At 44.2% G+C, this 20,347-nt stretch overlaps 1 protein-coding gene across 13 annotated transcripts in view; it reads left to right on the top strand.

Moving 5' to 3' along the window:
* The window catches only part of SLC25A26 (solute carrier family 25 member 26), a 96,319-nt gene that overhangs the window by 6,012 nt on the left and 69,960 nt on the right, over window positions 1–20,347 (top strand). For 4 of the 13 annotated variants that reach the window (XR_011100239.1, XR_011100238.1, XM_068694425.1 and 1 more), the window contains exons 1-5: window positions 8,020–8,154; window positions 9,845–10,001; window positions 11,329–11,378; window positions 11,624–11,681; window positions 12,023–12,132. The exons of 1 other annotated variant lie outside the window; for it this stretch is intronic. Coding sequence is in view for 10 of the 12 variants with exons in the window: in XM_068694425.1 (XP_068550526.1) it covers window positions 8,122–8,154; window positions 9,845–10,001; window positions 11,329–11,378; window positions 11,624–11,681; window positions 12,023–12,132 (408 nt within the window). In the remaining 2 variants the exon portion in view is untranslated. Of the gene's footprint in view, window positions 1–7,901; window positions 8,155–9,844; window positions 10,002–11,328; window positions 11,379–11,442; window positions 11,581–11,623; window positions 11,682–12,022; window positions 12,133–20,347 lie in introns of those variants that run through there. 8 more of the 13 variants (XM_068694428.1, XM_068694427.1, XM_068694424.1 and 5 more) reach the window with 7 other exon arrangements.

Below are 20,347 nucleotides of genomic sequence, written 5' to 3'. Positions count from 1 at the left end.
AATGGATACAAATCACTTTAAAGCACTGCATTTAACTTGGAGTTGATCATTCTGTGTACGGAGAAATGATGCTTCTCCCTGTTTTGGACTCACGTGTGTGATTAGAGCTCATCAGCGCAGCCCTGAGCCTGCCGACAAGGACAAACGAGGAGTATGGATACAATTTTCTCTCCTTTCAAGTGTGAACTTCCAAATTGAGGCACTGCAGGGTACGGAGCTGACCTGACTTTAAAACAATAAGCTCCTGCTTGCTCCGTCATAAAAAACAATTACAAGATCGGTATTTCTGGCACAGCCTCCCCATATTGTTTCCTGTAAATAGTAAAAGGCAATAAGGAATAACTAGGCACCACTTAAGGGCACTCTGCAAGACTTTAGAGAAGCCTGGGCTCAAGTCTTTGCATTTCAGTTTTCCAGGATGATGGAGGTCTGGCAGCTGTAACACCTGCCCCTGAGGTGGTATGAACCATTTCTGGAGTGCACCAGCAGCTTTGGGACGGTGAAAGGAGAAGGATGGGCATTAATTCTCTGTGCCTGCTGACTGGGGCTGCACACAAAGCACACCCTTAGGAGCAGCACAGCAGGGGAGCTCAGCCCCAGAGGAGCCGATGGGGCTCTTCTGCACCTGAGCTAGCATGAACCAAGCAGCTGGGATTGTAGGCAACAATTCAAAGAGCCCTTCAACGCCTCTCCATCCCCACAGCATGCCCCAAAGCGCTTCTAGGTGTGAGATGTGAGGGACTGAGGAAAGGGGGAATAGGGAATTGCAACAGCCTCCTCTAAAGCCAAAAATATGTGAAATAAATCCATAGAGAATAGACTTTAAGAAGCTGTGTGCAAATTGAGTCACCTGGAATACTTCCAACTAGACAAACACATGACGCTAGCAGAAGAGCATTAAAACATGCCTTGAGACCTCATCTGAGCCGGACAGAAGTCAGGACCCTTTATAATGCACATGTTGGAAGCCTATGTTATTTTCTGGAAAAAGTCTCTGCCTAGATGTGGAGGCAGGATAGCGTCAAACGAAGCAGTGGTCAGGACTATACAAAAGCCAGGTCAGCTGTCTGTACCTCTTCAAGCAACTTAGATATTGTGTCAGGGAATTGCTCCCAGCCTGCCTGCTCGGGCCATTATAATGCTGTCAGTGAAATTCCTCTTATCTTCTGCCTCCTTCCTTGCGTAGATTATGCAGCCGTGGTCAGCACAGGGCATATTTTAATAAGATTCAGAGTGGTAACATCTGGCAAATTCACATGTCATATGCTTCTCCTTCCCCGCGTACAAACAGCCTGTGTTCCCAGGCTTTTGTTTCCCTTAGATAATGGCTTCTCTGCAGCAGAATACCAACGATAGGTTATCTGCCAGGAGTGGCAACGCACCTCCCGATTGCGTGATACGAAGAAATGATCAGAAACTTTCCCTGTTGGGAAACTTCGCATCGGAAGGTGGCTGTGATAAGCTCAGTGAAAGGAGAAAGGCTGGCAAGGTTCCCTCGCTGCACAACGGGAGGAAAAGGAAAAGGGCCCTGGAAACTCTCAGGAGGGTGAACGAGAATGTCTTGTCATCAGCCTCCTTCCTCTGGTCCTGGGAAGGACGCTTTGGCCGCCTCTCACCAACGGGACGGGCTGCACAATGTCAAAGACAACAGTGGAGATGGAGACTGAAGGCTGAAGTAGCTCAGTAGAGAATTAAAGGTGTGCGCAGAAGGGCAGCAGCGTGGCTGTCTGGGGGTGCTGTGTGCTATTCAGGATAAAATGACATCTTTTTGCAGGGGCAAATCATGTGCTGGCTACTGGGCTGGGGCTCAGCTGTTGGGGACTTCCTCACATGCTCAAATGAAGTCAACAAGATCTATGAACCTGAAAATATTTAGGTACTACTGAGACTTTCAATATTCTATCTCCCTTTTAATATCACTGCAATCCCAGCCTCTTGGGACGAATATCACAATTTTTAATCACATTTCGGGATTTATTATAATCCAAAAATCAAGCATTGCCTGCAGATAAGGCTTTTACCACTTGTGCAAGCTGGTGGAAGGAGCTGCACAAGTCCCCTCAAAGACCTCAGCTTTCTGGAGACTGGTGAGTCTTCTACAAAAAGGTAGTGGGGATTCCAAGCTACCAAAGCCACATAGCCATAGAAATAATGCTGGGTAGTTTGGGATTTCTGATGCAGACTCTGTGGTGCATGGACAACTTGGTTTCTTTGCCCTTTTCTGAGTAGCTAAAACAGCCTGAGAGAGACTTTTCCTTGAATTAAAGGATACTAAAAATGAATTATAGCAAGTACACAGCACACAGCTTTTTTTAAAGCAAATGTCATAATTTTTACAGTTTACATTTAAAAATAGCTGTGGTTTACATGCTGAAATTCAGCTGTTCAAATAAGCCCTTAAGCTCCTTCCTTCAGCAGCACCTCCCTGTAGGGGCACTGCTACGGCTGCGGTGTCACCGCCAGCACTTCCCATCAGCCGCGCTCCTGGGAGCCAGAGAAGGAATTGAGCTGATAAAAACTAGGAGCTGAGCAAACAGCTGGCAAGGAACTAATTTTCTAGAATATTGCTGCTTGTCTGCATGGAAACGCTCGCAACTTGTTTCTGCTAGGAGGCAGATGGAGCTGAGCGGTGGAGGTGAGGGTCAGGGCCATGGCCACACACCTCCTCTGGGGCTGCCGTCCCTGTGGCAAGGGTGTAAGGACGGAGGATCTGGGGGCGTTGGGAAGGGACCAGGCAGCCTCGTGCTTCAGTTTGGGCAGGGTGGGGTGTCAGTGTCCAGCTCTGAGGAATGGGGGAACAAAACATCATGAAATTTGAGGAAATACAATTGGAATCGAGTCCTTCTTTACATAGGCCCAACAAAATTTTGTTCTCTTAGAGGACAGCCCACTGTGTGTTTTGTTAACCCTGGCTGCAGCTTTTGGAAGAGACCAGGTCTGCTAATCCTCTATTTAAAAGAGAGGAAGGCACTAAACCACCAGGAGAACGACTCAAGCAATTTGGTTGCCCAAGGAACCCACTCTTTGGGAATGTCGGGGTGCTCCCCTGGAAGAGTTTGGTACTGCAGAGCTGCCTGGGCAGTTTAGGGCCATCCTGTCGCAAACTTTTTCTTAACTCTGCTTCCTGAGTCAACTAAGTCATTGCATCAGCCCACAGAATGAGCTGAGAACAGATGTGAGCGATTCCAGTTGTCAGGTCACTGGACTGTAGCCACAAACGCAGGCATAATTAAGATTTTCCTCCATTTCTCTTATGTGCTAAATGGAAATATTAGATTAATTCAGCTGTGCTGTGAGATGAACTGCAGAGACTCTGGCAGATATGCTCACATGGAAAAGGTCACCGTGTTGCCATTGGATTGTTATTTCACTTACTTTACCCAGTAGTTAAAATGGACATTTTGTCTTTCCCAGACCACTCATCCCCAATTGTCCAGGCAGCCAATAAGGCAGGATAAATGAGGATCACCAGAAAGTTGTACGGTTTAAGGCTTTCTATCATTATGCAAAATCTACAACTTCATTAATCACTTTTCTCTTAATGAATTTGGGGACTAGCGTTTCTGCTGCTAAGTACTCAAAGGAGTTATTAAATCTCTGGCTGTCTGGTTCCCCATCTGCTTCCACAAAAATTTACTGCAATTAGTATTTCAGCAAAATTTCTAAAAATGGCCAGATTTCTTAAGAACAGGGAATGCTACTGTAAGCGTGAAGGGGAGCTTATGGTGTATGAGTAGCAAAAAATGCTTCTAAAATCCTCATTAAAACAGCCTTCCCTGTATTTTTGCAAGAGGGTCAAAGCAATAAAAGTGTGCCTGACAAAATGAGGAGAGGCTGGAAAAACTGCTGCCCATCCAGGTCCAGCTGTCTGCTGCTGGCGAGATGTTAGGTTAATATTTAATTCATTTTCATTTTTTTTTTTCCTGAAGGAAGCAGCTCCACCAGCCCACGCAGCAGCCAGGGAATTGGGCTGGTGTCTGTAGCACAGCGACTGTGCATGCAGAGGGGCTGTGGGGCACTGAGGTGGCAGCTGGAGGCAAGGAGCAGTTCTGGGGCATGGACTGGGCACAGGACCCTGCTTCTTCACAGCCCCGATCACTAGGCCTCAGGTTGCCTCTGATATTTTACTGCACTAAAGCTGTGACTAAATCATTGCTGGCCCATCCCTGGCAGAAATAAGTTGTAGGAAATAATTCTGTGCTTGTGCAAGACTGTGTCAGGAGCCCTTGCCTTCATGTGTGCACGTGGTGGGTGTTGAAGAACAATGCTGTCACCTGGAGAAGGGCCGGTGTCACTCCTTCCATTGCAGGGAGATACGCTCATGGTGTGGTCTCAGGGATGTCCTCTTGCTCTGCTCCAACTTCACGGTTCTGTTGCAGTTTGTTCTAAAATGGGGACAAACAAGTTTTTGATGGCCAAGAGGTTGTTTCGTTTCTGGTCTCTGTCTGCAGGCCTGCTCTGCCATGCTGTGCTCCCGTAGTACATCCCAGCTCCTTGGGTGCCGTACGCAGCCACATCGCCGACATCCCCCTGCAGATGGCCTCCCTGGCTCAGCCACGTACCTGCTTAGCTTCAAATCAGAGGGATTCACGAGCCTTTATTTTTATTCTACTTATGCCAGGACACATTTTTGCAGGGGCTGAGTTTCCATCTGCTTTCCCCAAGAGCAGGCCGGGCCTGGTTTCTCAGGAAGGAAGAGCTGCAGGGTGTTGTCTGCGCTGAGGCAAACCTGGCGACCCGCGAGGGGCTGGCTGACTGGAAGGGCTTGGCTCGGATGCGCCTGGCTTGCCCAGGAGAAAGATAATAAACAGAATGAGGAGAGCAATTGCTTTAATAAATAAACTGGAACATGTGTGCAACTGATACCGCCAGGGGCTGATATATGCCAAAAGTCTGTTTTTAACATCTGCTCTTCAGCGGCCTTAATATGTTATGACCAGATCAATATATCTTCTGCTGCTGGTGTCAGCCTCCTGACAGCAGCTAGAGACGGGGGGAAAATACAGGTAAACAAGCATATATCCATATATATACGCTCATATATATGCCTTTTTGTACATAAATACCCACCAGTGGGAGGATTAATAATGTGAAACAGATTCAAAATGGTGCTTAAGCAGCCCATAAAAAGAGGCCCTATTGGCGGCCCATATTTGTTCCCTATGTTTTGCACAGCACAGAGGATTGTTCTGATGTCGGCAACTCAAAATTCCACATGGGGCATCCATAGACGCAACGTGTTCTTTACCATACTGTGATTAAAGGGATTTTCATCTCTTGCCAAGGCTTTTATGTGCTGCAAAGGTTGGGGGAAGCAGGTGAGGTGCTGTAGGCCTGGCGGTCATTTTTGCAAGCACTCCTGCTAGCCTGCAGCCATGGGCAGGGAAGGGCAGAGATGAAAAAGGGCTGAGCAGGTGGATGTTCCTGGGCTGTAGTTTTTAACTAAAGACAGAGTGCTACCGGGGGAGAGGAAAACAAGAAATCCTACAGGCAGGAAGAAAGTGTGTGAAATTATTCAGTGCTTGAAAGTCATGTGGATGAATTGACTGAAAAACTTTGAACTTATGTGTTATAACAGAAACCAGGACCCTACTGAGTAGAAAAGTAGTGAGAGAAAAGCTATAATCAGCTTATATTTTAGGAGACTGGCAGGTCTGAAAGCCCTAGCTGGCCTAGTCATCTGGTAGATTGACTTTGTCAAAACCACCGGACAACCACCTGAACTGTGGGGAAGAAGCACCACGGGGCTATGCCTCAGCCTCCTTAGCTCATCCTTCAGCCCTTGAGCTTCAGAAAGGACGTGAGAAAATGGACTTCTTTACTCAACTTACTCTGCAAGCCTGGGGGGAGTCCATTGAAGGACTCTGCACAAAGATTAGTGCTTGGCCTGTAGCATTTAAGCGGAGCTGGCTTATTTAAGACATGATGTTGGCTTGGATGAGGAGGTTGTGACCTCTTTGAGCCAGCTGCAGTTCTTCTGACAGAAGGTGCTAAATAAAAGAGACTGCCACTGAGTGTATTTGAACGCTTTGCATTGAACAATGTGAAAAATTCTTGTTATGACCCGAAGCACCTTTACATCAAGAGACCTGGGCACACATGGAAAATAAGGTCTTCTTTCAAGTGCTGCCATCAGTGGATTATATAGGGGTAGCTCTAAAATTATGCTTCATTTACTGCAGACGTCTGATTTTTTTTTTTCCCCCTTAATATTGCTCTGAAGTACCTAATCTAATGACAGATGTGGACTTGGAAACGGAGGAACTTTCAGGCTTTTGTGTTTATTTAGTCACTTAGCAGAGCACCAGCTGGAAATGGTAGATTTTGGATCATTTTTACTTCTACCTAAATAGCAGGGTTCTTTCAGAAAGTCAGGCACTCTGCTGGGTATTACTTTAATAACTGTTCAGTCCCATGCTCCCTTTATTATAGCTGACACATGTAACTGGCTCCTGTTTCTTCCAGGAATCCAACCCAAAGTTTTCAGGAAGTAATTCCTTGGATAGCAAACTGGCTCTGGTTGGCCCCAAAGCCCCAAGGAATCACAGGTGTTGGAATAAAGGAAGGAAAGCCAGCCATAATGGGGACAAGAGTGCTTGTAAAGTCAAAGAAGTCCACTTGTTTGATCATGTGCTGATAGGAAATCAGAAGGTGATCCTCAATGAACGTAACAAAGACTAAATTAAAATGGAGTACTGATAATACACCAGAGCAGAAAAAAATTGTAAATTAGGACCAGAAAACCAAGTTCTGCCTTAAAGGAGAGTGAGAAATATAACACATTCAGGTTCTTTCTATATTTGATTGCAGAGCTTTGAGCTTTTCACTCGAATGAAAATGAAGACAATATGAAGACTATTCTAACCAACATCACATGTCCCTGAGAAATGCAGGTGTTCAGGAAAAACCACTGAGTTGTAGTAGGGTTGTAGTAAGTTTGCTAGAGTTGGCAACTCCATTTTGACGTCAGCCACTGCACTGCTGAGGGCAGATGTTATAGGTTGAGTGTTTCCCACACGCAAACATCCTCAGCGCTCTGCCAAAGAGGGGCTGAGCTGTCTGAAGATGGTTACTGATGGTGAAAATGTGAGGCATCATTGCTTCCTCAGCTTCTGCCTCCAAAGTCTTCCCAAACAGAGCGCTCTCAGCCAAGGAAACCTTGAATTAAAGCCTGCCGATTTGCCTGCTCTGCATGCACTGTCTATAGTGCTTTCTAACATCTACCCCCCTTTCCCTCCTCTGGAATCATATTTCCTATAATTTCAAGTGTGGTTTTCTGCTGGGTGAGGATTATGCGAGAGCTCTGTATCAAAATCTCTTCGTATCTTTTGACCCCACTGTGGGTTTGGGTGCCCTTTGTGGAGAAGGTGAGAAGCCTCAGAGACCCCAACACAAGATGCAGAAACGTTTCTGAGGGGATGGGAGCTAAGGGCAGCATTTTCTCTGCCAGTGAAAGCTGATGTTGGCTCCTGGGAAGCCAGGCAGCAGAGGTGACCCCTGCCAGGAGGTTTCATTTGTTCCCCTGCCATGGCTGGGATCAGTTTGGTGTTCGCAGGGGAATCTGAGGGCAGCAGCAGTAGGTCTGCATGCTGGGTGTTCCACTGCCTCCCCTGCCGTCATTACGCTGGTAATTGAGAAAAAAGAAGTGACTTCAGAATTGTTTTCCTGTCAGAAACACTTTATTTTTATTCACTTTTATTGGATTTTGGTTTCGTTTCCTCACAGTCAGTGGGGGGGGGGGGGGCACAGAAACGCCCCCCGGCTACTCAGGAGTATTCGTGGCCAGAAGAGCGGCAACCACCTCAGATTCCCAAGCAGCACCGCTGCTCGCACGCGACTCATCGCTAATTAATGGCTCATTAATGGCTCATTAACGCTCGGTGCCCGTTACCGAGGCGCTGTGGCCGCTCCCCGCCATGCGCGGAGGGGGCGCGGGGGCGCATGCGCAACGGGCCCGGCGCCCACCTGACCGCGGCTCGGGGGCCCCAAGATGGCCGCGCCCATGCGGGGCTAGGCCCTTGTGGGGACCTGAGCCCGGTTCCCTTTCCCCTAGGGCCGTCCTGGGCAGGGCCGGGCCGGGCGGTGCTGCCCCGTGCCGGGTTGTGCCGCTGCCCCCCGCACATGGAGCCGCGGGAGTCGTGGGCGGCCCTGGCGGTGAGTGCGGGGGCCGAGGCCTGCCCGTTGCCATGGCGACGCGGGGGCCGCGGCCTAGGCCCGAGCTGGGCCTTTGGGGGGGGCCCGAGGGGGACACAGGGCGCGGGGGGGCCTGGCCTGGGGGTGCGGGGGGGTGCAGGGCGCCCCCTGTGTCCCCGGGCCGGGCAGCGCTTCGTCGCGCTGGGTGCTGTTAATTGGGGTCTGGTTCCATGTAAGGGCAGTGGGGTGCCCGCTGTGGGGTGTCCCCAGCTCCTCGTAAGGCCATTGTGACTCACAGCCAGGGAATTAAATTATTTTGGATGTCTTTTTGCCTAAAATCATTTCTGTTCTACTGCAGTTATAAGCACGCTGGTATTGGCACCCTCTGGCAGGTGCGCCCCTCGCTGCTTCGTGCATTTAAATGGCGTTAAGATGCAGGAGTTTGCAAAGTAAAGAAGCAATTAGTAACTTTTGATTCATGCTTTAGCAGATGGCTCGGTTAAATCTGATTAAATCTGATCAATGCTATTTTGAGCAGATAAGGATTTTGATGAAAAAGAGTGAAGAAAAATCAATGCATGCAAAATAGCCAAATAGATTAAAAGAGTAATTAACTTATTGATTAAAACTCCAGTAGTAGCGACTCAACACCTCTCTGAATCCTCTGTTGGCACTGGAAAAAAAATCAGAGTAATACAGGAGAAAGTGATTTGCTTTCAGACTGAGTTAAAAACTTGTGATAGTTTCTTGCCTGCTGTCTATATGCGGTAGATTTATGCAAAGTGTGTCTTGTTCTGAACAGCAATGAATAAATAACATCGAATATAAGGAATTATCACTAAATATTTTTTCCTTTTTATTTTATTTTTTTTTCCACTTTATTTCAATCCCTTCTTCCTGCTGTTGGCAAGTAATTATTTTCTACAAATCAGCCACGTTCTGGGGAAACCTAAAACCAAAGTCACCTAGAAACACAGATGCTGAGAAAACTTGAACTTTAGTTGAAATTATTTTGGGGGGGGGTAGTATTAGGAATTGCTTTAGAAAAAAAAAAAAAGAAAACCTTCCACTTTTCCTTATGGCTTTGGAAGAATCGCTTTCATATATATTATTATATTATTATATATTATATATGTGATATATATATATGTGATATATAAGCGATATATATATTATCGCTTTCATATATTTTTTTTTTCTATGTGCTCACATCAACAACAACAAAAAAGTTTTGCTTTAGGCTTTGTTCAACAAAGGAAAAGGGTGGGCAGGAACACTATAAGTACGAAGTTTGCTAGGAAATGTGAGTGTGCTTTCTAGAGATGCTCACAGGGAAGCAGAAGTGCTTCTGTCCTCCCTGATCTTATCACACAGTTTCCTAGGGGTATTGGTGGTTCTGTGCTGTGGCATTTTGATAAGTGACATTGGCTGTCTTGCTTTTAGGTGTGGTAGATAAGCGCTGCTTTGCTTTGCTTGTACTCTGCAACATAATGAGATTATTTTGAAAACACCTTTAAATGGTTTAAAGGTTGTAATCTCTCATTATAGCTGTAGAAGTTGAGGAGATCTGTGTGGGACTATCAGTTTATAATTTGATCTCAGAAAGGATACTCTCGGTAGTGCTTTGGCTTAGGCATGTCTTCGATGCTCACATAAGCACCGCAGCTTCACGCCCATGAATGTTAATGCACTTTGTGATTTTATCTTGAAGGCTGGCGGAGTTGCTGGTGTCTGTGTCGACTTGATCCTTTTTCCTCTGGACACTGTCAAAACCAGACTGCAAAGTCCCCAAGGATTTTGGAAGGCTGGTGGCTTTCGTGGCATCTATGCTGGTGTTCCCTCCACTGCTATAGGATCCTTTCCAAATGGTAAATCTTGGTCGGATTGTGCTTTATCTTCCCTTAAGTGGGTATTTGGTAGCACAGGACATTAATGTCAGTGGCTTCCTCTACTGCAGGTGACAATTTGGATTCTGTGGGACAGTGTCCAGCTGTGAAGTACAGCTTCTAGGGTTGTATGACACTGAACAGAATCTCTGAGCACGCTTGGAGTAAAGGCTGCTGGGTACTTACTCTGTTCTTGTGGTTTGTCCTTAGTGCTGTATTTCAGCTGGGAACTTGCCTGAACAGGAACGTTTGCAAACATGCAGCTCGTATCTGAGGTTTTCATTGTGGGTTAATTCCTCCAGTTCAGCTCCAAGCTGTAGGGAACTTCTCTGAAAGCTTTGGCAAAGAACAGTCCCCTGTCAGTGGGACCTGGAGGCTGTGTTTGTGCTTAAAGAAGCCTGTCCTGGTGTCACAGGCAGCGTACGTCTCTAATGTGGGTGCGGTTTGGTGCCCTCCTCCACTGTGTTTTTACTCTCTCAAACATCTGCATGAATCCTGCTATTGTAAGCATCATTCTGTGGTGGGAGCAGTGCAGAAGTGATTGGCATAGCCCAGCAGTTCAAACCTATCTTAAATAAATGAGCTGTAAAGGTTAACAAGTGGGCAAGTAGCTGCTGATGTTAAATGTTCCCTGCATGGCCCTTATTCCTTGGAAGTGTTCCTGGATATGCCTTATGAGCCACTTCTTACTTAATCAGGGCACCCAAGGCATTTCCAGGTGCCAAAGAAGACTCAAGTTCTGCTTGCCGTGGATGCTTTTGTCGTGATCTGGCCTTCCATGGTGATGGAGATGAATCAGAAAGTGCTTGAGCACTGGAGGTCTTTGAACTGAATGTCCTGGGGATTCTCTGCACATCTTTTCCTCCCTGAGAAACAGCTACAAATCACTTAAAATGAAAAGACATCAGGAATACCTTTGAAACTGCAACATTTAAAAAAAAAAATTAATACTTCTCCCTGCAGAGAAAAGGCATCTAAAAATCCTAATGCCTTTGTCCATTTTGTCTTTGTAGGAAAGGAGAAAAAAAACACCAAGCTCTGCTGTCAGTAGTAAATGTTAGGAGAACTTTGCTGACAAATCCCCTTACACCTTCAGATGTTTGATGTCCTTCATAAGATGATATAAAAAATTCAGTTCTTTATCTTGTCTGCTCGGTTATCTCCTTTTGAGGTGATAAGCATCTTTTGATTAGCAGAAGGCAATTCACGTAGTCCTTCTTTACAATTAAAATCCGTTCCCCCGCAAGACATGTCAGTTTTTTTCAAGATTTACATCTTCAAAATCTGAACTGTGTTTTTATCTTTCCAGCATATGACTCAAAACTGAAATTATCGTTAGGAGAAGAAGTAACCCTTAAGGTGCAAGTACCTTTGCAGTTGACTTGCAGTGAATAAGTGCACTTTTTCTTGTTATGTTCAGTTTAGTTTTCTGTGTTTCCACTTGGTTGTCCATTGGAACTTCAGAAGAATTTCTTTCTGGAGCTAAAGTGTAAAATGCTGAACTAGGAAGAAGTTACTGATAACTGCCACTGAAATGGTTTTGCAGATTGCAGTGTAGCAGGTTTGTATCAATTATTTTGATTATTTTTGCTTCTTTATTTAAGGTCACCTGTCCAATTCAACTGGGACAGAACAGTATCATTTCTACCTTCCCCTCCACAGGTATGAAAGATTAGGGTTTTTTCAAAACCTGTTGGACAGTCAGGACTCATTAACATCTCCTTCCTTATCTCAAAACTACGTGCTGCCTGAAGCCTTCGCACCTTTGGTGTCAATGGGAGATGTGCCCACTAGGAGCATAAACTGCTGAAGATTTACCTACAGATTGTTTTCCTACAGTGTTAGAGTTTTGGGGCAATATATATATATTTTTTCAAATGTGTTTTTAAAATAATAGGTGACAGAATTCACCTCTAAATGTTCTAGTTCTATGTTCTAGGGCTAGTTCTATGATGAAAGAATGGAGGGACGGTTAAATGACTGAATGTATGCTTGAATTTCAGCTGCTGCGTTTTTTATCACCTATGAGAATGTGAAATCTGTGCTGCCCCATGGCTCTGCATCATACTTGACTCCAGTAACACACATGGTGGCTGCCTCCTTCGGGGAAGTGGTAAGAAAGAACTTTATATGTTGTGCCTCTGTGGAACGAGAAGAAACCATTCCATTACAGAACTCCTATTTGGTGTCATGTCTTTTCTGACTGCTGCCCATATACGCGCTTGACAGTTCTTATAATACTTCTTTTTTTTTTTTTTAATGATGTGCTGATATTTGTCAGGATTCTTTCCAAGTGTATAAACGAGTTCTTAGGCTGAGCTTGCTATGTCAGTAGGAACTGTGCATTGCTCTGAAATATGAATCCACCTTCACACTGTAGTGGTTGTGTGTCAACATTAACTTTCAAGAAGGGTTTTCTTGAGTTCACAGCCTTTCAACATCAGGTAGGGTAGTCACGGAAATTATTTTTGTTTTTAAAAGGCTTTTGCATACAACACAACTGTCTTACAGCAGTAAAGCAGGTGGGTGCCATCATCTGAAACCCATGCAGCTTAGGTGGTAAAAGTCTGTATTCATTAATTAATATTTATTTTTCTCCTCTTCCCTGAATGCATTCATAACCAACACCATTTCCTGAAAGAGAGTGTCATGCTGATGAAAAGACTTCCTAGTGTTTATAAACAGAATCTTCTAGTGGATGTACACAGGACAGGATATGGCAACTGGCAGCTGTGTAACTTCACTCACAGACTAATGTATAACACAGAATCACAGAATCATCTAGTTTGGAATAGTCCTGCAAGATCACAGAGTCCAACCTCTGACCTAACACTAACCAGTCCTCCACTAAACTATATCACTGAGCTCTACGTCTAAACGTCTTAAAGATCTCCAGGGATGGTGACTGAACTACTGAAAGTGCCCTGGGCACTTTTCCGACAAAGCCTGTGTCATGGGTAGGCAATGATTTTCTTTCCTTGGAATGGGCACCTTTTAGTGACGGTTTTTCATAGTTTCTCTGGTAGCAGTAGCCCTTAGGTTTGTGTATTGGTTGGGTTATTGCAGGATAAAAAGTGAATAATGAAAATCATGTCTGTATACAAGCTTTTTTAAAATGTTTTTCCACCCACTCCTTGGAAAAGTTGCTGTGCTTCTTATCCTTTAAATTCTAATTACTTTGTTTATAGCAGAACCTGGAGCTGCAAGTAACAACTTGCTTTGCCAAGGTTCAAACAGTACCGAGAATAATTGAGACCAAGTTCTATTGAACACTTTAGATGATCAATAAGAAAGGTCACCAGAAAAGCTTTGCTTTTTTTTTTTTTTTGATACCTGGGTTGCCCTTCCCTTCTTAACAGCGTGGGCTTTGTAGAATGTAGTAGTGGGTGGAAGTAGTTTTTTGTTTGTTTGCAACTTACAGTATCCAAACAAATAAAGTAGAATCATTTAGGTTGGAAAAGAATTCTAAGATCATCAAGTCCAACCACTACCCAAGCAAGCAATGTTAAACTATTGGACTGAAATAATAAAATACTTCTGCCCTCTTGGCTTTCCAATATGGTATATTTTTTTTGGCTATTTCCTATCTTATACTGACCACTCTTTTGATAAAAATATATATGTATATATTTTTTTCTTGCTTTTAAGATTTTTTTGTTTTCAATATTTTATTTTATTTTTTTTTTGTAAAGAGGAGGGAAAATTTTTCAATACTAAATCAATGTCAAGGGTACATTTAAAAGTGACTTTATATTCCAGATTAATATCCTAAAAGTATTTTCATCACCAATATGCCATGTCAGGATGACTAGACAGCACGTAGAGCCACAGAGCTGAAAGTTCAGCTCTGGGAAGGGGTAGTATGGGACAGAAACTGGAAATAACTTCCTGTCTGAATAGTCTGCAGCAAGTGTTGAAAAAGAATGCTTGTTGATGTGATCAGTCACTGACCAGAGCTTCCATCCTGCCTGATCCAGACACAAACTTGTCTATTGGCAGATATCAGAGATGCTTTATCCACACTGTTTCGCGATCCAGGCCTAGAAGCTGCCTTTCCTTTGCAGTAAAATTCACAGACCAGCTTGAATATTACATTTAAAAAACCTAATTCTGAGATTGTTTCAAACAAAAAGAGCAGAGCTGCTTTGGGTTAGCTGAATCCAACATTTTCCACGTTCAGCAAAGTCCATCTTTCTCTGGATGTCCCTCTTGTTTTTAACTGCAGGGTTGGAACTGTGCCTTGGCAGTGGTCAGGTCTGGGTGTTCAGCTGTAAACAGTCCGCTGCTGTGGCTGCCAGCGCTGTACCCTCCTTGTTCCTGCTTTTGTCACACTGGGTGTTTCCTGGCTGCAGTGATGAGGTGGGGTGTGGGCTGCCTCCCCACAGGTCAAGGGGAGGGCAGCGGGCTATACAAAATTAATATTTCTGGCTCTTTTGCAACTTAAACTCAGCCTGTGATACGGGGCAGAAGAGCGGTTTGTGTCTTTGGTTCCATATTTTGCTTTTAACTGAGGTTTTTAATCTCTCAGGAAGCTCGCTGCTTTCCCTCCTTCGCACGTAGCTGTGTATTTATGCTCCTCTGAGTGCCTTGGTCCCAGGCTGCAAGGAGTGCAGATGGAGCTGTGCCATTTTGCCTTAGCTCTGCGATGCCTTGCTATTATATCAGACTGGCATAGCTGCTTCCCCTGGGAAGCAGTTCAGCTATTCTTGCTCTCCGTGGTTTCAGCTTTGATTCCCAAGTAATTTTTATTCTTCTGTGGAAATGATACTTATCAGACTGAATGGGACTGAGACAGTGAACTTAATTTACCATACCAAGCACATGAAGATAGGTGAATGCAGCATACCCCTCCTGTAGTATAATCATAGGCAGGAGTAGATAGAAGATGGTAGATTTAGGGCTGGGTGGGATACGTTTGTGTCGCCTCCTCAGGCGGATTCTTCTTGATCTTGATTAGAGTCTGCACTGCTAGCTTATGATGTTTAACTTCAGGCAGTGCACAGACTTTATTTCTATGGAAATCCTACAAAGGCTGTTAGAGGTTCTTCACCACGGCAGTGCATAGCTCTGAAATTCCTTGTTTGCTTGGAACATCACAGAACAGGTGCCTTAAGCTTCCCTACTGCTGTTTCAGAATCAAGCAAAGTGGTGATTGGGCTTAGGAAGAGGTACCAGTGTTCTGTTATAAAATCCACTGAAAAATTCTCTCTTCTTTTGCGAGTGGGTTATTTATAGTATACCTCCTCTGCTTGTGAGTATCCTGCAAGAAAACCACAACTGGGTAATTGAATCAGCAGCAGCCAGAGAAAGGTCGGCTACAGCTGACTCCTGTGCGTGATGACAGAACCTGCTGCCTGACTGTTCCAAGGTGGTCTGTGTTTGTGTGATCCTTACAACTCAGGCAGGCACTGCTTTCATTTTTTTTCAAACTGAGATGCTGCATAGTTAAATGAGTTGTTCAGGGCTGTCTTTATCTGTGCCTTGTGTGGTTGGCTCTTGCTGCCCTAAGGCCAGAGAAATGTGTGGTGATAGCCTTGAAATGGCAATCTTACTTTATGGTGTGGAAACTGTGATGTTGTCACAACCATTTCTCAGCCAATAAGACTTTGCTTTTTGCTAGCTTTTCTTCTTCTCTTGGTGTGCTGAGAGAAATAAACTGTAAAATATTGAGGCAGGGACTTAGAGATTTGCTACAGCGAATCTGTAATAAAAATAACACTAAGCAAGATCTTCTTACAGTTGTTTTTTAATAAAGTCTTAACAGATCAATCAAGATATATAAACTCTTCCAAATTGCATCAGACTGAAAGTTATAATTATATTGATTAGTCATTACGTTTTAATCAAGGTATAACCACTGGGACTATTATTTTGTCAGTTGTTTTCTTGTTTTGTTTTTGTTGAATACATACTTCCCTCTTCTGTATACTTTAATAATTACTTTGATATACATTGCTTTTAAATGTAAAATAATAAGCCAAAGGCTCGGTCATGTTAGGATTCCCAAGACATCTGTTTGCGTTTCCAAGCTGTCTTTTTGCAAAACAGAAATTTGGATTTAGATCGAGAAACTGGGGTTGAATTTCCAGGTTTGCTGCTCATTTACTGGTGAGCATAGATGAATTGGCTGCATTCTTGTGCATTAGTAAAATGTGCTAAGCCTAAAGGTATGTTAACGCTGACTAATCTGCTTTGTATGTGCCCAGCTAAAAATGATAAAATAGGTAAAGGCAGAAAAATGAAAATGCTGCATCAAAATATGGTAAAATATATGAGAGAAATTGGTTAAATGGGAGCTCTTTGGTTTTTGTAATAGCCACTCTTCCCTACTGCTTACAGCCTGTGTAAATTCATGGGGAACAGTCCCCTGGAGCTGGCTTGGTCCAGTTACTCAGTTACAGGCTGAGGAATAAAACCAAGCAGTGAAGGGGCAGTGATTGTAGTGTTTTGGTTTTTGTTTGTTTGTTTTCCTTTTATACTTTATAATTTAGGAGAGTAACCTCATCTTCAGGGGTGGGATTTTTTACAAAACAAAAAAAGGACACGTATCATCTGACCCCATTAAACATAATTATTTTTCCTATAACTGAATCTTGCTGTATAGTAACCCCAAATATCCCATAATACAAGAAAAAAAATACCAAGGCAGAGCCCAAACCGTAGAGGACAGCTATGCAGCATATCATTTCATCTCATCAAGGAAGAGTGAAGGTTGAAGAACACATGAGTTACCAAAGGGATTAAAAACCTCTTAGCGTACCACTTGCCTAACTGTGAAATTTGGGGGTAGGAAACACACTTACTGCATCCAGGACTTTGGAATTTTTCATCTTGACTCGTTATTGCCCTGCATGTTTAGTCTGCCTGTATCTTTACGGTGAGCTGCCAAATGCGCTTGGAAAACATGATATCATAGGGGGTGGAAAGGAAAACCAGATGTTCGCAAATTTTACTTTTCATATTCTAGGGCGGTGTAAGGAACCCTGAGGTGAAGCAGTGTTTTTAACCTCCCAGCGCCCGCTTTTAGAGTAGCAGGCTGCTTGTTGTAGATAGAACTGATGGAGTTTGTAACTGCTTTTAGCTGTGGTGTAACGTGGCAGTATACACTACTAATTGCAAGAAACCTTGGTAATGAGAAGTTGCGCTTTGCCCCCACCACTGCCGGCATCCTGTAAGTGTGGTTTTATGGGGCAAATTTAAGATTGTCCCAGTTCAGCTGATGAGGTTTCCTTCAGGAGTGCCAAAGTGCTTGGATTCAGCACAGTTAATTTTACATCCTGCTGGCTTTCCATGGAGGTGAGAATAAAGTCATTTGGATCACGTTCTAGCAAAGCTAGCTGACAACAGCCTTTTCCATCTAATATTTAGATATTGTTATGGTTACAATCTGAGCTTTGCAAGATATTTAGTGAAAGTTTAGGGCTGTTGCTTGTAAATACCAGGTCTACCCTTACCATTTTTCTGACCTTTTATTTTGGATTGGGCTTTTTTGGTAGCTTTGTAATTGTTCCTGCTCTGTAGGAAAGCAAACCGCCTGACTTCTAGCTCAATTGTATGAGAAAATATGGGGGAAGGACTTAAGACCAGGATGGGAGGTCGATGTCCCATTCTTTTGGCGGCAAGCATTAGGGTGCTGCTCTGCAAGTAGATTGCTGAAGTTACTGAGCTGCTTTTGTCCTTCTGTACGTTTCCAGAGTACTTCAGGAGAACAGTGCTGGAGATGTGCTGACATTGCGGTGCTGTGAGATCCCAGGCTGCTTGCAGGAGGGTGATGTGTCTTCACAGGGCGCAGTAGCACGCGACAGAAAGCAGCTCAGATCCTGGAGGCTTCCCAGTCGTATCAGAGATGCTGTGCCTGCGTTAATTTGCTTGTTAATTTTGAAGCAGATGTAGGCACGATACGTTTTAAGCTCCTCAGCTGGCTTGTTTTCATCCTGCTTTGGTGTCTGTGCACTGCGCTCCCTTGGGTCGTATAATTCTGGACAAGCTTTCAGGTGTAGAAAGGCGTTTCTGGTCTGGCTCCAAGAATGCTGAAACTTGGGCTGTCTACCAGGCTTTGCTGGAGCAGGAACCTCGCAGGAGAAGATGGAGAGCTGAGCTGAGGTCTTCTGAGACAGCTCTGATGTTGAGGTAGGGACTGCTCCCTCCAAGAGTGATAGGCTTGGCTGGCTTCAACAACAAGCATTTTGGCACAGCCTCACACTTAACCGTTTTTCCAGAATTGAGAAATGAGGGATGCGGAGTACATTTGAAACAAAATGGCCAGAAGTTTGTGGCTTTACTGGGGTGCGGGGATGAGAATGGCTGACTTGTCATACTCCAACTAACTAAATGAAGTAACGGGAGAAATGCGCTCAGGAGAGCAGGAACTGAAACCTAGACGTGCAGCTGGGCATTCAGTTTACCACCTCATCTTGGCTTAAATAAGTAGGCAGGTGGTATGGCATTGTCACCTCCTGTGGCTCCACAGGGCAAGGTGAGGACAGGTATTTCAAGGTGAAATTCCACCCTCACTTGTGTTTTGCAGCTTATTGCCACTTAAGATACCTGTGTGATAAGAGCAAAGTGTGTGGTTCATCTGTGATTGGCATCGGACCCTCAGTATTAATAACTTGGAATTTTTTTTTATCTGCTGTTGGGATGTGTCAAATAGAAAGGCTTCGTAATGCAGGAATGAGCTTTCTGGGGAATTCAGCTAGCTTTCGCTACTCGTCCTAACTTGTTTCTTGGGAGAAGCAAGTCCAAATGCAAGCAAGTTTACAGTTCACAAATCGCAATTTTGTAGAATGACATTTTGAGGATACTTTTCATTCAATTAAAAAAGAAGGGAAGTGAGTGCTTTGTATTTTAGGCTTCCTTCTGAAAAAAAAAAAAAGTATGCATTTAAACGTGATGTTGTTTGTCTCTCTCTGTCCACGTATCAGCCCTTTCTTCTTCCCTCTGCTGTGGCAGTGTCTTTCAAAACTGTTAACTAGTTTGAATTTAATAGAACAGCAGCAATTTCTAGAAGTGTATTAGTATGGATTCCATTAGAGTAGCTGGCTAGATCAGAGAGGAGAGTTGCTATTAATGCCTGTTCTGAGGAGAAGACTGAGGCTTGAGCCAGACAGATCCACAAAGAGTAATGTCATGAAAGCATCCCCAGCAGGATAATTGGTTTGGGCTTTGCAGCACTGTAAGCCCTAGAAGACTGGCTTGCAGGAGTCAGATTTAACAGAGATGAAACAACCACTCACGTCAGACGTGGAGTTAAGGTTTTAGCTGTTTGAGACTCCAAAAACTAACATGTTGGAAGATGTTGCTTTTCAGTTCAACAGGCAAGTTGGACATTCTCGGGAGAGTTGCATCTAATCAACAATTATCTGCTGGAGCAAAGAGGCTATTTAGCACTTAATGTGTCTAGACTTTGGGGTAATGGCTTTGAATATTTAAATATCCTTTTTCTAAGAACCGAACTAAGAAACTAACAAAATTGTTTAAAAATGAAAAGCTCCATTTTCTGCTTTGCCTTCAGTCTCCCAGCCAGCATAGTACAGGCTGTCAGACCATAATATTCAAAGTATTATCCTAAGTTTGACTGTAATCAGTGTCTGACAGGACTCCTTCCACAGTTCCTATGTGTTTTGTGGTTTTATTTTCAGTGATCAGGGCCTGTCATTTTGGGTCTGTGTCTCTGTGCTGTCTGTATCTGGATGCACGCAGGCAGTGAGCAGGGGAATGTGCCGACCCTGGCAAGACAAGCAGCGGTGGGGAGTGCAGCAAGGTATGTGGTCTCCTGAATTAATCACGATGGGTTTTAAGATATTCGTAAATTAACCTAGGTGAGGCCAGGTCTGCTATACAGCTGCTGCAGAACCTTTGCCAAGCGCGTATGCAGAAGCGTAGCTGAGCAGTGGCTGGAAGCTGGTTGTGAATGTGAGACTGGTGCCATTAAGAGCTAGGGGAGAAGGAGTGCAGTTAGTGGACGGAAACCCAAAGCTGCAGCTGGAAATTGGCTGTAAATAGAGACAAATAGAGGCATGATTCACAACTGCTGCCAACAAATTCATCATACAATTACAGACTGAAACAGCAAAATAAGAACTGTCGAGCACCTAGCCAGCCACCCACGCTGATCTTTTTTTTGTATGCTCCATGTTAACTCCGTGTATTACCTCTTCTTTGTCAGCTGGCCTTCCTAGATCACTTCATGTTACCAGTTCAGGTCAGGACTTAAAGGACATGCTGTTTCTACTCACAGAGTAGAAACTGGAAGGTTGTCATCTCTTTGCTGGGCCTCACCATCCCAGGGCTGATACTCAGCTGATTTAAAAATATTTGTAGCTCGA

The sequence above is a fragment of the Anas acuta genome, chromosome 11 (genome assembly GCF_963932015.1).
Source record: "Anas acuta chromosome 11, bAnaAcu1.1, whole genome shotgun sequence".
Taxonomy (NCBI): domain Eukaryota; kingdom Metazoa; phylum Chordata; class Aves; order Anseriformes; family Anatidae; genus Anas; species Anas acuta.
This window is presented reverse-complemented; position numbering and strand designations above follow the sequence as displayed.